This window comes from Pteronotus mesoamericanus, unplaced genomic scaffold (assembly GCF_021234165.1).
Source record: "Pteronotus mesoamericanus isolate MK-2021 breed Mesoamerican mustached bat unplaced genomic scaffold, CSHL_Meso_final contig_25, whole genome shotgun sequence".
Taxonomy (NCBI): domain Eukaryota; kingdom Metazoa; phylum Chordata; class Mammalia; order Chiroptera; family Mormoopidae; genus Pteronotus; species Pteronotus mesoamericanus.
Window position 1 is genome coordinate 17,236,995 of NW_026555105.1, and position 16,455 is coordinate 17,253,449.

The 16,455-nt window shown below is 43.9% G+C and overlaps 1 protein-coding gene across 1 annotated transcript in view; it reads right to left on the bottom strand.

Moving 5' to 3' along the window:
* The window catches only part of CNBD2 (cyclic nucleotide binding domain containing 2), a 53,763-nt gene extending 37,308 nt beyond the window's left edge, over positions 1 to 16,455 (bottom strand). Inside the window, exons 1-6 of the mRNA XM_054573819.1 lie at positions 16,405 to 16,455; positions 12,878 to 13,015; positions 10,219 to 10,272; positions 6,022 to 6,185; positions 1,773 to 1,929; positions 823 to 974 (exon numbers count right to left, since the gene is read on the bottom strand). Coding sequence (XP_054429794.1) covers positions 823 to 974; positions 1,773 to 1,929; positions 6,022 to 6,185; positions 10,219 to 10,272; positions 12,878 to 13,015; positions 16,405 to 16,455 — 716 coding nt within the window. The remainder of the gene's footprint in view (positions 1 to 822; positions 975 to 1,772; positions 1,930 to 6,021; positions 6,186 to 10,218; positions 10,273 to 12,877; positions 13,016 to 16,404) is intronic.

The following is a 16,455-nucleotide window of genomic DNA, read 5'->3' on the forward strand; positions in this document are numbered from 1 at the left end:
CTACTCCTCCCTTGGGGACTAAATTCCCCCTTGTCTGGCTCCAGCCCCTCTGTGAAGCTCTCTCTCAGCTCTAGTCCACAGGGACTCTCTGCCTGTCATGATTCTCTATAGCCTGCAACCTACAGCCTGTATTTTCAGTGCCAGTGCATATACTTCATTGACTTTCATTCTTTCCCTAAGGATAACTAAATGAGTACCTGCATGTGCCCGGCACTACGACAACACAGGGATTACAGTGGTGAAAAGGGCAGATATGGCCGTGCCACCATAGTGCTACTGTCTGATGGGGCAAATACACTGTAAAGAAAGTACTGTGGAATCAAGAGTTAGCTTGGATGGGGCTTTATGGAAATACAGTGTGATAAAAGCATTGAGGGGGCACCCTCTCTATTCTGGGGCAAGGGTAGGTGGGTTGGTTAGTGAAGTGGGGTGGGGAGGCTCAGAGACTTCTGAACCAGGCACTCTGGGACATCCGCGTCCTGAGCCTTACTTCCGTCACCCGTAAACTAGGGAGAGTAAGAGAAACATCCTCACAGGACTGCATGTGAAATTAGATAAGACAGGTAGTACAAAGGTCTTAGCACCCTGCCTGGCCCAGCAAGCACTCAATAATTGTTAGCCATTCTAGTATTACTAGAATGAAGGGATATTTGAGTTGACACCTGAAGGTATAGGAGTTTTACAGAGAAGTTGGGTGGGAGATGAGTACTGAAGAACATTTCAGGCAGGGAGAAAAGCACCTAGAGTTTCCCACCAGGCCTAAGACAAATTTGGCACCTAATAAACACCCAAGGGGAAGATGCTGGCTGATGATGGAGATACCTAAAAAAATCAAACCGATACTGAGCATCCTTTTTAACTTCCTGGTTCAGGTTGTTAGCAAGGAAATCCTCTTTGTCGACAACCAAGAGCTCTGTTTCTTCCATGCAGACCACGGTGGCCCGCCTTACTGAAGAACTCAGAAGACCCATTTCCTGTTGGGTAGACAGGGGCAAAGACAAGTGAGAGGTACCTCTGGCTTCCTGCTTGCGGTCATGCACACCAATCTCCTGCTTTAATCCCTCCAGCTTCCCTGGGAATCTCTCCTTCCCAGACTGCAGGTTCCCGGGCCAGCTCTGCACTCTTGCTCATCCCCCCTTCGATGGGCCCACTCCTCCCTCTTAATATACTGCCTGTGGTAAAAGAGGCAACACATTTGACTGGGCCAGAGACAGGAAGCTGGAGAGGCCACACTGACGAGTCACTGTATCTCTAAGGCTGAGGAGTCACTGTATCTCCAAGCCTGAGGAGTCACTGTATCTCCAAGGAGTTATATAGGGAGCATATTCCTTAAATATCATAAAAGAAGAGCTTGGCCAACTGGTGTGGCTCAATTGGTTGGGCGTCATCCTTCAACACAAAAGATCACTGGTTTGATTCCCAGTCAGGGCACATGCCTGGGTTGCAGGCCCAGTCCTCAGCTGGAGCTCATGCAGGAGGCATGGAATTGATGTGTCTCTCACACATCAATGTTTCTATACCTTTCTTTTCCCCTCCCATCCCCTCTCTCTAAAAAATAAATAAATAAAAATCTTTAAAAAAAAAAAAGAGGTTGGCCTTGGACATTGCCTGGTCCAACTCATTCAGCATTTGACAGCTAAGGGTGCTGGGACCTGGAGAGGGCTGTGGCTTGCCCAGCGTATAAAGTAGGACTGCCTCTGGCTGAGAGGTTGTAACAGGAATCCTCTCACACCCCACCCCCACCCCAGGAGATCAGGCCCTTCCCCCATTACCCCAAAACAGTCGCCCTTGTACAGCAGCATTGGATGGGGGTCGAGGAAAGCACTGCTGCCATCCTCATCCTCGGTCACTGCAACTCTGCCCAGGTAGATGAAATAAAAGCTGTTGTTCTTCCGCCCCTTCTTTATGATCACACGCCTGCGACCAAACCTGGGAAAAGATCACGGCAATTTGATTTGGTAGCGACACAGAGCCCAATCAATGCTGGGAGGAGAGCTGGACTGGTGGTGTTCTTCGCTCTGGAGCATGAAAGCACAGGCTGGGACTAGGAAGGACCCCAGAAGAGCCCGGTTTGGACTCCATCAAGCTTCACTTCTTTATTAACACTTATCTTGTTGCCCACCTCTGTTAGATTGAAGCTTCCTGAGAGCAGAGCCTTTGTCAGCCCGCTTAGGTGCATAGTAAACGCTCAAAGAACAGTTGTGAAGTAAATGAATGAACAAATGCTAAAAGCAATGGATAAGTAGCTAAATAATTAAGAGCACTGGCTTTAGAGTCAGACCAGAACCCCAATCCTGGTCCTGCCCCTGTGCCAGTGGGCAAATCATATCCCCTTTCTGAGCATCTGTTTATTTATCTATAAAATACAGATGAGTATGCCTAGAAAGAGATAAATGGTCTTATTATGATCCTCAAAAACTCATATCCAACTGGGAACTCTTAGATCTAGTAAAAGCACCCAGGTCCAGAGAAAACTGGGAGTTAGTTCTTAAACTCAGAGGAAAGTTTCTGTATTTCAAATGCAAGCTCAAATCTCACTTCTTTCAACATTCATTCATTCCCTTCATTCAATAAGTTAAATAAATGCCAACTGTGTCTATCAGGCACAGTGATAAGGACATAGTTTTTTTCTCAAAATTATTGTCAAGTAAGGTTTAAAAATGCTTAAGGAAAGGTAAGCACAGGCTAACTCAGAAGCACAGAAGGGACATTTAACACAGCTTAGGAAGCCCAAAGAAAGTTCTGGGATAGTGGCTGGCACCATCCAGATGGACAGAGAGATGGAAGAACATCCCAGCCAGCAGACCACCATGTCCAAAGGCACAGCATGTCCAGAGGCTGGGAGCATGACACATTCAAAGGAATACCGTAAACTCCATTAGAGGGAAAAATGGGAGATAAGGAGGAGGTCAGGGGAGTAGTGGAAGAGAAATCTGGCTCAGTTCAACCACAAAGACTTCAAAAGCTGGGCTAAATTTGGATTTTACCCAGAAGGAAATGGGGAGCCCAAAGCCTGCCCTTCAATTTCTGCCAAGGTCTGATGAATCAGTGGCCTTTGTAGACCAATGTTTTGCAGAACACTGCCATGTCCCTCAGCTCCAATCTCTCCACAGCACCCTCAGCAGGTCTTCCTCATCCCCCTTCCTCTCCTCACTGAGCTACCAGCAGCAGAAGAGCCAACCCCCTGCAACAGGCTGAGTGTGTTACTTCCTTTGTTTCGTCAATTGTCTGCACTTCTCCCCCCGCCTGGAATGGCCTTTCGTCTCTTACCTACCTATTCAAATTCTTCCAAGGAGCTCAAGGTCCAGCTCAGATCCTATCTCCTCCAGTAACACCTCCCTGACTCAGTCCTCAGCAACATCTCCCCTTCTGAGCTTCCAGAGCACCCACCGGCCACATGACCCTGTGTCAAACTCCTGGGAGCAGGGATCAGAGAACAGATGGACTGAGGACAGCATTAGTCTGGAGTCAGTAAGCTTCAGCCTCCTCTCTGGCTGTGAGCTTGTTTGGATCCAAACCAGAGGCAATGGTCAACTCAGGAAAGAGGTGATGACCCACGTGAATAACTAAATGGGAGAAGGTAGGCATATTCAGCAAGGAAATAAGACACTGGGGACAAAAGAGCACAGCCAGTGTTCGTTAAAGAATAGACTCCTATAGCTGGAGCCAGAAAGACCCCCAGAGGCCATCTAGCTCAATCTATATTTTCAGGATAAGGAAAGTGGGGCCCAGGAAGCCCACAACCTGCTGAAGGTCACACAGCGAGTCACACTTGAGTCAGCATTAGCACCTGAATCTCCTGTAGTAGACATCTGTGCTTTTGCTGACAAGCATCTGGTCACATTTTTTTCTACCAACTGCATCATGATTTTGTTTTGGGGAAATACCTTTTCTCGACTCTTAGACCATCAGAGCATCCCTGCCCACAGATGATTCAAGTGAAGCCAATCTGGTTCAGAAAGAACTAATCTCAAGGCTCTGACTTGAGGGACTTGGAGGAGTTACTCTCTCTTTTTCTAGGGACTTAAACCAAAAGGATGAAAGTTTGGAGCTGTGATGGAAGCAGCCATCTTGCCACTGTGAGAAGAGAGTCTGGCTGGGAAGGTAGCTTACGCTATGAAGAGCCAAGGAATGGAGATAGACATTGGGTCCTGGTTATGCTGAGGCTCTCAATGCAGCTCAGTCGGAAGCTGGAGAACTATCACAGGACTTTGCAGATACATGAGCCACTATTGCATACCCATGGGCCGTTTTCTGTCACTTGCAACTGGAAGGATCCTGTCTAATATGCTAATTCCCACTCCTGGCAATAATCAACGACTGCCTTTAACAATCACCATGTTGATATATAAAATCCATATTATCCTCATTTCACTAATGAGGATATTAGGCCCAGAAAGGTTAAGTGGCTGGCCTGAAGTCACAGTGGGGCAAACGGCATTCAATTCCAAAGCGTCTAGCTCCACAACTCTTTTTCTTTTCATGACACCATTCTGCCTGCCCTGGAATCTTACTTTAAGATAGCAATGACAGCCCTGGCTGGTGGGGCTCAGTAGATTGAGCGCTGATCTGTGAGCTAAAAGGTCAGTGGTTTGATTCCCTGTCAGGGCACATGCCTGGGTTGTGGGCCAGGCCCCTGGTGGGGGTGTGCAACAGGGAACCCATTGATGTTTATCTCTCACACATCAGTGTTTCTCTCCCTCTCTTTCTCCCTCCCTTGCCCTCTCTCTAAAATAAATAAAACCTTTTTTAAAAAATTTTTAAAAAGAGAGAGAGAGAGCGTGCCTTGCTCTTCTTCACTGGGCTAGAACAAAGCAGATGGTTCCTTCTGCCTGGAATGAACTTTCCACTTCCACCTGTCAAAACTGCTTGTTCAAACGCGACCTCGGCTGTGAAACTCCGTTGGTCAAGCCAGCTGGAGAATAACCTCCTCCACCTGGCTTATTACCTGTAGAAAGGATACTGCATGGTTCATAAAGGTCATAATCTACTGTGACTATGTCCTAGACTGTGACCTCCATGAAGGAAGATATCAGAGCACATACCTACAGTGACACTACATCATGGATTTTCAAGACAGGACTTACCTCAAATATTCTGCTAGGCTGTCCCCTGTAAGCCATTGAAATGTCCTGGAAATGGCAATATTTCCATATGCACCTCTTAAACTTTTCTGGTACAAGATATTTACATGACACCTTTTGTGCTATAGGCCCAATGGCAATCTGGTGAAGCCTTCAGAGAATAACATTTTAAATGTATAAAATAAAATACGGCAGAATTTCAGCTACCAAAACCCCAAATCTGTGATATAGCAGTATGTGTGCCTCTTTATTAAGGCACCAAATAATAAGAGAAGCATAACTAATATCTAATAACTACCTTATTTTTGAAGATGTAATAAACTATTTTTCCAGAAATCTCCAACAACTTAAATATGATGTGAAAATACCTGGGATTTCTTTTGGTGAAAAAGTCACAATAATGTCTAGTAATACAGTGGTTTGTTACCTACACCCATGATTTTTTAAAAAAGAGATAAATTTCAATTAGAGATAAATGAAAACACAGATATAATTTATTTTCTCATCCAAGTTCAAGAGCCTTGCCCTGGTTCCTATCTGGATGTAGTATAGTCACCTGTGACTCACTCTGGCTTTTGGGGCCTGGATTTGAGCCTCAGCTTTGCTACTTATTATCTGGGCGACCTAGGATGAGTCATTTTCCCCTTTTGAGACTCAGTTTTCTCATCTGCAAAATGAGGGAATTGGACTAGATCCTACCAGATCCTCTCCAGATTCAGTGGCTCCTTAATTCTGGGTAGACTCTCGACAAACGGATGAGATAAATTGTACTGCAACCGTAACAGTGTGCAAGGTGAACTAACAGATGGCTTTCCAATGGCTGACACTCTGCAGAGGCTAGCACACCTGCTGCGGACTTCTCAGCTGGGCTCTTCCGGTTCTGCATAGCTCCAGCCCAGCTCCAGCCCAGGGGCCAAGGGGCATGCCTCCCACTGACCGTTCAAAGCGCAGGACTTTGGCCAGAAGCAGCTGCAGAGGCTCCGAGTAATTCCGGTAGCAATCCAGAACCTGCAAGACGTTACAAAGGGTCTGGATCTCCTGTTCTGTCCTCCAAGAAGGCTTCTTCTGTGTTATCTCAATGGCCTTTGGAGGGAAGTAACCCTGGGGAGAGAAAACCAGAGTGACACACAGGACCCAGCAGTTTCCATGGGCCAGCAGGCGGCTTCGCTCACTGCTGCTTTTACACTCCCCACCACTCCCCACAACAGTGGCTGACATGTAGTAAGTGCGTACTGTGAGCCACACACCAGGAAATGCATCCTGTACACACCATCTCACTGCATCTTTGCCCAGCCCAAGAAGCGAGGCACAATTCTCATTCCCATCTGACAGGCAAAGACACTTGGGTAGGATTAGGACATAGATCTGCTGCATGTCAAGGCCTATACCCTCAGCCTCTGACCATACTGCCATTGCTGCTCACTGACTGCTCCTCCCATCCCAGACAATGTGGGCTTCCTGGGCTCCAGGAGTCCAGCAGCACATGCACACTACAGTCAGGGGAGACCCCCCTTGACCCAACCTATACCATGGTATGCTACAGAAGACTAAGAAATGGGACCTACAAAGACTATTAGCTGACCCTCATGAACCAGGACTCATGGATCAGTAGGCATGCAGATTCACCCACTATTCCCACCTGCTGGGAAAATGGTACTTAAGTTGTTAACACTCCCATTGGGCGCCCATTGCACTTAGGATAAAAATCTTAAGTCTGTACCACAGCCTGGGAACCCACATGGTCTGACTCTCTATCTCCCTAATCCCCTCCAACCTCATCTCCAGTCTCTCCCCTTTATTCTGTAGTCTCTAGCCTTCCACCCATCTCTTGGAGATGCCAAGCTTGCTTCTGTCTTGTGGTCTTTGCCTGGGCTGTTTCCTCTGGATTGCTCTTCCTCTGAATTTTCCCCTAGATGTGGCCACCCCATCCTCCTCATTCTAATCTCAACTCCTACGTCCTCAGAAAGACCCTACTGGATTAACTGAGCTAAAATAACAGGGCCCCCTTCCCAGCACCCTGTAAGCTCTGAATCCTTTTCTTCCAAGCATTAATATTTTCTGAAATTACGTTAATTCCTTTTTGTATATTATCTGTCATTTCCCCACCATCCCCCACTCACAAACACACATAAACTATAACTGCACTGTCCAATGTGGTGGCCAATAACCACATGTAGCTATTTAAATTTAAATTAAATAAGAAATAAGTTCCTCAGTCACACAAGTGCTCAGTAGCTACATGTGTCTGCTGACTACCACAGTGGACAACACAGACTTATTGAACATTTCCATTATTATAGAAAGTACTAGGTGCTCTAGAGTATAAGCCCGATGTAAACAGGACAATGGTTTCGTCTATCTTGTTTACCATTCTAGAATAATGTCTCACATGTAGCGGGCACGCAACAAAATATTTATGGAAGGAATGAATGAATGCCGGCAGTCTTACAGAACAGTAATTGTCACAGAAGCAAAAATGAAAGTGGGACATGACTCTGGACATTAGAACAACAGACCCAAAGCCCTGCATATTCATTCAGAGAGTAAGTGTTAGGGAAAAAAAGTTAAAAAGAGAGAGAAAAAATAAGAAAAAGAGAAAGGCAGTGTAGTTCAGGGATTAAAAGCTCATGGGCTCTGGTGCCAGGTGCCTGGGCTTCAACCTTGGCCTGCTACTTCCTAAGCTGTCTGTCTTAAGCCACTTCTCCCTGAGCCTCAATTTCCCTATTGATAATAGCAGAAACTATATGTATACATAGCAGAATTAATATGTGTAAAGGACTTAGAACATGCCTGTCACAGCAAGGATTATGGAAGTATTGGCCATTTTTATGTCTGAATCCAATCTTTCTCCTTTCTAATTCTTTTGCTATCAATAACCCATTGGGATTTCTACCACAGGGTACATTTATGACAAAACACAGATGCTCCTAGCTTCTATGAATCAAAATGATTTTTCAGGCCCACTTGGGGTCCTAATTCCTTCAGGAAATCTTTCCCACCACCCCTTCCCCAATCCTTAGGAACCCCTTTCTTGGGTTCCTACAGAACTAATTCTTATTTAACTTCACCAGTAAATTTTATCGCCTTAATTTCATTCAAATGAACTCCTTAAGTGCAGGTGGGAATGTTATACAACCTAGTATTCCCCACAATCAGAAACAGTTTTAGGCATACATTGGGAGATCAAAGAATTATCTGGAACAGGGAAAAGGAAATATAATCCAAACAGGGCCTGGGAGACCTGGCCCCTGCCTGCTTCCCAAACACCATTTCTCAGCTCTCTCACCCTCATTCTCTTCAGGCCAGCAGCCCCCTCACTGTGTTCTCCAGCATACAGGAAGGATAAAGGAACAAAAGAGGGACTGCCCCTGATCCCACCACCCAGAGCTAACCATAAACATCTGACATACTGGTTTCCTGTCTTTTTCTTATGTATAAATAAACACTGAAAATAACACAAGTACTGCATGACTATATTTTCCATCAAGAATCAGAACAATATAAGTGGTTAAAACCCCTTGTACCATATCATCCCTGATATGAATCTGCTCTCCATCACCAGAGTTGACTGTCTTTATACATTATTATACACTTACACGTGTGCCCACAGAATATGTATAGGATTGGTTTGCTTTTATTTATATAAATGTCAGACTGCAGACATCATTTACGTAACCTGGTTTTTTTCAATCGGTGTTCTTTTTCAAACTATGTTTTTGAAATGTACCTGCTGTTTTTAATGTCTCACAAGTGCTATAATAAATGAGTCTAGAGTCTAAGTGTCTAATTCTAAGATTCTCTTTGAGAAGTTTAGTGTTAGCAGTCCCAGTATGGACTATACGGAGCTTTAGTTTTTGGTCACAATCCAAGTGCTGTCCTGAGGGGCAGGTTATATAAATATGTGTGTGTAGATCTTTTTGACTGAGATATAATTCATACACCAAACGATTCACCATTTAAAGTGTACTTCAATGATTTTCACTGTATCCACAGAGTTGTGCAACTCTCACCACCATGGAATTTACAACCTTTTCATCACCCTAAAAAGAAACCAGTACCCATTAACAGTCACTCAAAGGGCAGGTTTTTTAAGTCTCTACTCTTTGTCTCTGTGTTGGAGCCAGAGTCACTCAAGAGAGTGAGAAGATTTGCCTATATAATGGATTTTTCCTTTGTGCCCTCTTCTCTCCCTCTAGTGTAATACACAGAGTTGCCTTCATCTCTAGAGTTCTGTGACTCTCAGAGAGGCCCCTAGTTTCTTCTGTGTGAAGGGAAAAACTTGGGTGAACTTCAGTGTACAGTGTCAGGCACTGGCCAGTCTGGAATGCTGAAAATCAAAAAAACAATTTGGATGACTTAATTGTGCTTCATTCATAATGGGGCATGAGAAATCAGATTATACCCAGAAGGGGCACAGGTCATCTTGGCAATGTTATAAAGCTCTGTCTGGCCTCCTTTCTCTGAGACAAAAACCAACATGGTACTCCAGGCCAGGGTGAAGTCAGGTCTTCACTGATGAGAACCTCAGATCTTCCCTAAAAATAGGTAGGTCCCTTTAAATTTCAATTACTATCCAGCATTTGATATGGAGAAGCCAGCTGGGAAGGTAATCATGATTCTTGAAATTCAGAGAACAAGTCACACAGTCCAAAGCCTCATTCAGACATAAGGCATTTCCTCATCAGAATGGCCATCCTACACCCAGAAGTGTGCCCCGCATCTCTTGGAGAGTTTGGGACAGAGCCAGAATTCACATGGGCCAGTACTTTTCCCACCACCCTGATTATTTCTCCTCTGTCTGGGGCTCTCACTTCCTCTGCTGTGCCTTCTGCTATTGTCCCATGGGTCCAAATGCGGGAGCTCTTCCCTGCTGGTGGCTCTGCTCAGCTATAAAGCAACAAAGAGTTGGGCGTAGGGAGGGGCTCACAGTTTTGAAATGCCAGGACTGGGAGGGATCACTGAGATCGCCTGTTTTATAGATGAGGAAGAAACCAAGTGGCTAGCTCAAGATGACACACTGGGCTGGTGGCAGAACCTGGACTAAACCCAGCTGTCCTGATGCCCAGCCCATTGCTTCTTCTAGGACACGATGTAGAAAGAAAATTCTTAACATCAAGGTCAGAACTATGCATACCGACTCTGCAACGAAGTCCATAGTATCAAATGTGATTCGACCTTGCTTCTTTTTCTGGAAGAAAAAAAAAAGAGGAGGAGGAGGGGAGAGGAAGGAGAATCAACAAGACTATTTCTGGAATTATGCATTGAAACCCTTCAGTGTACCCAGACCACCATAGCAGGCAGGGAGCCATGGGAAACCTACCAGCGGGGCTTCTCATGTCCACCTCCGCTCAAAAGCCCCAACTCAGCTCAAGACTTGGGCCCAGCAATAACAACAAACTATTGTAAAGAGAGAGAAATATGGGAGTGTGGAGAGGAAATGGCGAATAAAGAGAGGAAGAGTGGAGAAAGAAAAGGAAGAGGGAAAGGCAGCAAATAAATAGGAAAGTATAGGGGGAAAGAACAACAAGGAGGGATAAAAAGAAAGGAATAAATGAAGCCAACTTTTACTGAGTACCTATAATGAGCCAGACACAGCACATCTTCCTTATCTTACTCCATTTTGTCTTCAGCAGAGTGAAGGACTACATGGCAAGTAAATGGTTCCCATATAGAGGATGGCCAAGAGGAGCTTTAAGAGGTCTTGAGGATAAATTAATCCAACTCTATCTCCTAACAGATGCAGAGAAGATGTGGGAAGAGGAGAGAGAGGGGCAGCCCTAGCTGGTGTGGCTCAGTGGATTGAGCGCTGGCCTGTGAACCAAAGGGTTGCTGGTTCAATTTCCAGTGTAGGGTATATGCCTGGGTTGTGGGCCAGGTCCCCAGTAGAGGATGTGTGAGATGCAACCGCACATTGATGTTTCTCTTCCTCTCTTTCTCCCTCCCCTCCTTTCTCTAAAAATAAATAAATAGGAAGGAAGGAAGGAGGGGAGGGGTGGGGAGGGGAGGCGAGGGGAAGGAGGAAAAGAGGGAGGGAGGGAGGGAGGGAGGAAGGAAGGAAGGAATGAGCAAAGAGAGTGGGAAAAATATGTAGGGGGAGGTAGGTGTGAAAGAAGAGGACAAACAAGGCCCTGACCACCATACTGGGCCAAACCAGGGCCCCATGCATCTCTAGCTATTCTTTATGTTCTTCCCCAGAACTCACTCAGATCTCTGCCCTCTCCCCTCATTTATAGTTTGGGTATCCATATGGTGCTTCTCAGGGAGGCCAATGAAGGAAAGAGGTGGTGTTCAGAAGGATCCAGGTTCACATACTCCCCTGAAAATAAGTCTTTGGCTCTCTCTGCCTGACCCTTTGCCCCAGCCCTCTAGCTTTCTGCCCAGCAGCCATGTGATCCATATACCCCGCCCTTGAGAGGCTTCCACGCAAGCCTACCCTGATGTGAAACCTGACTCTGATCTTTAACTTTCAACTGCCCAGGCATCAGCCCAGGTCTGCAGGCAACCAATGACTCCTCCTGGTCTCCAAGGCCCTTCACTTCACCACTGCATGACACCCTGAGTCAGAATGTCCTTCCTGAGAGCTAACCTCAGTCTCCTAGGTAACAATTCTTCTACTCCATCCTTTCCCATCTCATGGCCCAAATACAGGGCAGAATCTGGCTGTAGACTTGTTTGGTTTGGCCAGCAAAGTGTTTCCGAAATATATGAACCTGAATGTCTTTAGTTGGGGCTTGCCCTTCTTCTCCAGCTGTCCACAGGCCCCTGCTCCGTGCTACATCTTAAACTCAGCCACACACACACAGTTACATTACCTGCTGGCTTCTTAGAAACCACTTTCCATTGCCCAATCACCACTAGACCCCCAACCCCTCTCCTTAGCTACTTTCCTTCAAAATCATTTTGGGGAAATTCTTGCAGTGAATCATTGCATGCAGGGAGGAGGCAGAAGCTATGTCTAGTCACTAGTCACTCTTGACATAACAAGAAAATGGGTAAGGGAAACTTTGGAGCCCTGGGTAGTAATGACGACGACTTTAGGGAATTAGAACAAGTTAACCAAATTGTGATCAACTTTTCTGAACCACAATGGGGCTCATCATCTACCACTGGGATACAATTTTTGAAATGGAGATTCTAGAAAAATCTAGAAAGCATGGTCACCGGAGTGAACAGAGTCTTGCAAATGTTCCCTTCTTGTTTAAGTAAAGAAACAGGAAAGAAGGTAGAGAAGATGAACAGCTGGTGCGCATTCAGAAAACCCCATCTGGATTTCTTCTGGCTCTTTTGATCGCTGTTGGAATGGACATGGCTTCTTTCCTGCTCCTGACATTGTTTCCACATGGAGGGAGTTGTACTAGTTGAACACTACTGACCCCCTCTCCTTCCACCCTAAGAGGGGGCGACAAACCTCTTGGTAGATTTGGAAGGAGAAACTGGGCATGATCACCCCCTTCTCCTTCCCTCTGAGCCCACATTCTGCTCTGCCCCTCTCTACTGGGAGCTGAAGGCAGGAGGCCCTGCTGCTGTGGTGGAGGCCTGCTATGGTCCAGCACTCCCTGTGATTTGGCATGCAAGGGGTTCATTCTGGGGTTCAGTATTAGGCAATCCTCTCACTTGATGATCCAAGTCATCCCCAATATAAATTTCATCATTAATAAAAGTGACAGTTGGGGCCTCCCTTCTGCTTTACCCTTTGTCTTCTCTCTGTTGATATAGAACTAAGACTGGGAAGTGGGATGCTAGTTACAGGCCCTCCTTTAACTCTGCTAATCTTGCAGAGCCCAGGAGCTTACATCCCAGAAGGAGAAGATAGGGTGCCTTCTGTTAACAGTCTCAGTGATCTGATACCCTCGGAATCCCTTGAGGCCTTGGCGGAACATTTTACAAACTCGGATCATCACAATGATATCCAGGATGAGCTGGTGCAGCCCCTGTGGAAACGAAACAGACAAGAGCATTGGAAACGATCTGTTTTCAACTATCAGCAGCAGACTGCATTATGCTGAAGGAGAAATGTAATAAGATTCAATGTGGTGGTGTGCTGGAATGATGGTTATATTTTCAGGAAGTCTTCAAGACTGTTGAAATCATGTTGGTAGCTTGAAATTGCCCACAGTGAGAATATTTATGTCACATAAGTACTGGCAATGACTACAAATGGGGGCATCCCTCTCCCCAGGGGCCAGCTGTTCAAGCGTTCACCAGTACAGCTCTAGTTAAATATCTAGTCCCTCACTGGTCCAGAAAATAAAGAGCAATAGTAGTGGCAGGAAGTGAGGGGTGATGCAGAGAGCCTGAACTTGGGAATCTGATGGATCTGAGGGAAGAATGGTCAAGAGATGCAACATTGCTGGCTTTAAAGACAGAGGAAGTGGGCCATGAGCCAAGGAATGTAGATAGTCTCTAGAAGCTGGAAAAGTCAAGAAAGTGGATTTTCCCTTAGAATCTTAGAAAGGAACACAGCCCTGTTAACACCTTGATTTTAGTTCAGGGAGATTCATGCCAGACTTCTAACCCTACATAAGCTAATAAATTTTCATTGTTTTAAGCCACTAAATTGTGGTAACATGTTAAATCAGCAATAGAAAACTAACGTAACACCTAATCCAGATGGTCCATCTAATGTTTTCCCTGGGAATTCGGAAATGGAACTGAAGACAAATCCCAAATATGAATTTGGGAAGAAGGACAGTCACCCTCTGCCTCCAAGTATAAATACAGGGAATAAGGAAGCAAGTTCAGCACTAAAGAGACATCCATAATGTGAAACAATCTACAAGTCACCTATCCCAGTTTCTTCAAAAAGTCAATTTCATGAGGAAAAAAGAACACAGTTTTGGGGGCTGCTCTAGATTAAGACTCAAAAACACAAACAAATGCAAACTATGAACCTTGACTGGATCCTAATTCATCACAAAAAGCTATAAAATACATTTTAGGAACAAATAAGGAAATTGAATATGACTGGATATTATATGACACAGGGAATTAGTTTTAATTTTCTTAGTAGTATGGTGATATTGTGATTGTGTTCTTATTTTTAAGCAAGTATTATAAAGTATGTAACTTTTAAGTGATTCAGCAAACATATACCCCTACACATGCACACACACAAACACAAAGCCAGTAAGGCAAAATGTTGACTGTTAGATCTAAGGATGATCATTATATATATTTCAACTTTCATGTTTGAAAATTTTCATAATTTAAAAAATGTAAAAACCAAAAACTATTGTTCATTAACTTCTGATAATAGAGATATCATAAACACAATGAAAAGACTAATTGAGGACTGTAAGAATATAGTTGCCATGCATATTTATGACAAAGGATTACTATCCAGAATTACAAAGGATTACTATTACAAAGGATTACTATCCGGAATTTTAATTCAAAAAACTATACAAATCAAAAAAATACAAATAACCCAACATAAAAATAAGCAAAGACTATAAACAGGTAGTTTGAAGGGAAAATTCAAATCAGCAATACACAATGAAAAAATTCTGAATACCACTCAAAATAATGGAAATAAAAATTAAAGTAACAATAAGATACCATTTTATACTTATCAGACTGGGGGAATGGAAAACATGGTACAACTAATTTTGAGAGCAATTTAGCAATATTTTTAAAAGTTGCGGATGTGTGTACTCTACAATCAAGGAATTGTATGCACCTTAAATATACACTTTAGAGAAACTTACACATGTGTACAAGGAGATAGCCATGAGGATGAACATGGCACATATTAACACTAAAAAGCTGAAAACAGTTGAAGTTTCCATCAGTAGGAGAATGCATCAACCCATTACAGTATAGTCACAGAATTGAACAGAGCCCTAGCTATGTATGTCAATGTCGGTAAAGCTCACACATAATTTTGAGTGGAAAAAAGGTGAAATATGATGCAATTTAGAATACCATTTTTAAAAGTGTGTTGCACACTATATAGCTGCTTATGGATGCTTATCATTTCTATGTTTACATACATATGTAATAAAATTTAAATATATATATAGAAAGGGTACATATCAACCTCAGGAAAGTAGTTAGTTACCAGTGAGGAGACAGGGAGTGGGGTGGTGAGAAGCTTCACCTGTAACTGTAATATTTTCTTTAAAAATTATATATCTACTCAGAAAATTAAAAATGGAACTGCCTTTTGACCCAGTGATTCCACTTCTGGGCATATACCCTAAGAATGCCAAAACACCAATGCAAAAGAATATATGCATGCCTGTGTTCATAGCAGTGTTATTTACAATAGTCAAGCTTTGGAAACAGCGTAAGTGCCCATCCATAGAAAAGTGGGTAAAAAAAAAAAAAAAGGATGGTACATCTACACAATGTAATACTACGCAGCAGTAAAAAAAAAAAAAAGAAATTCTTACCTTTTGCAACACCATGGATGGAACTGGTGACTATTATGCTAAATGAAATATGCCAGTCAATGAAAGAAAAATACCATATGACCTCACTTATAAATATAATCTAATGAACAAAATAAACTAATGAGCAAAATAGAATCAGAGGCATAGAAACACAGAACACGCTGACAGCTGTAAGAGGGGAAGGTAGAGGTGGAGACTGGTTGAAAGGTGAAGGGATTAGTCAAAGAACATATATGAATGGACATGGACAATGGTGTGGGGATTGATGTGGAAATGGGGGGCATGCTGTAGAGGTGGGTAAAGAGGGAAAATTAGAACTGTAATAGCATAAGCAATAAAATACTTAAAAGAAAAAAATTATATATCTAAAGTAATATAGGGAAAGGCTCTATTAATACAAATTAATACTTATTGAGAACAACTTACCATTGTTGGGCACTATTCTAAGCCCTTCATAAGTATTGACTCATTTAATCCTCAACAATTTTTTGCAGAGGTAAGAACAGGCACAGTAAACCAAGTAATTTGCATAATACTAATATTAGTCATGTGACTAATGGGTGATAGGGAATTGAACCCTGGAAGCCTGGCTCCAGAATCCATAAGTTTAACCTATTACTTTACTCTGCTGCTGGGCCTTATTTTCTCCGATCTCGTAATAGTAGAAAGAGTGCGCACAGAGCACAACTCAGGAACCCAGAGGATAGCCTATGACTTGTACAGCGTCCAGGGGGTAGGGCTCAGAATTCAGTCTTTCTATGGCCTAATCTGGGACTCTTACCTTTGTGCACACGCTGTCACTCCAAAAGGTACAAGGTTGCCACATTCATTCCAAGGCCCCCTCCCACACCTGCCTCTCCCTTTCTCAAAATACCTCTCCGTTCAATCTTCCATTCTTCCCTCCCAGGGCCCTTCACACTCCTCACCAGTTCCTTCTTCAGGGCCTGCCAGGAATGAAATATCATAGCTCTCCTCAT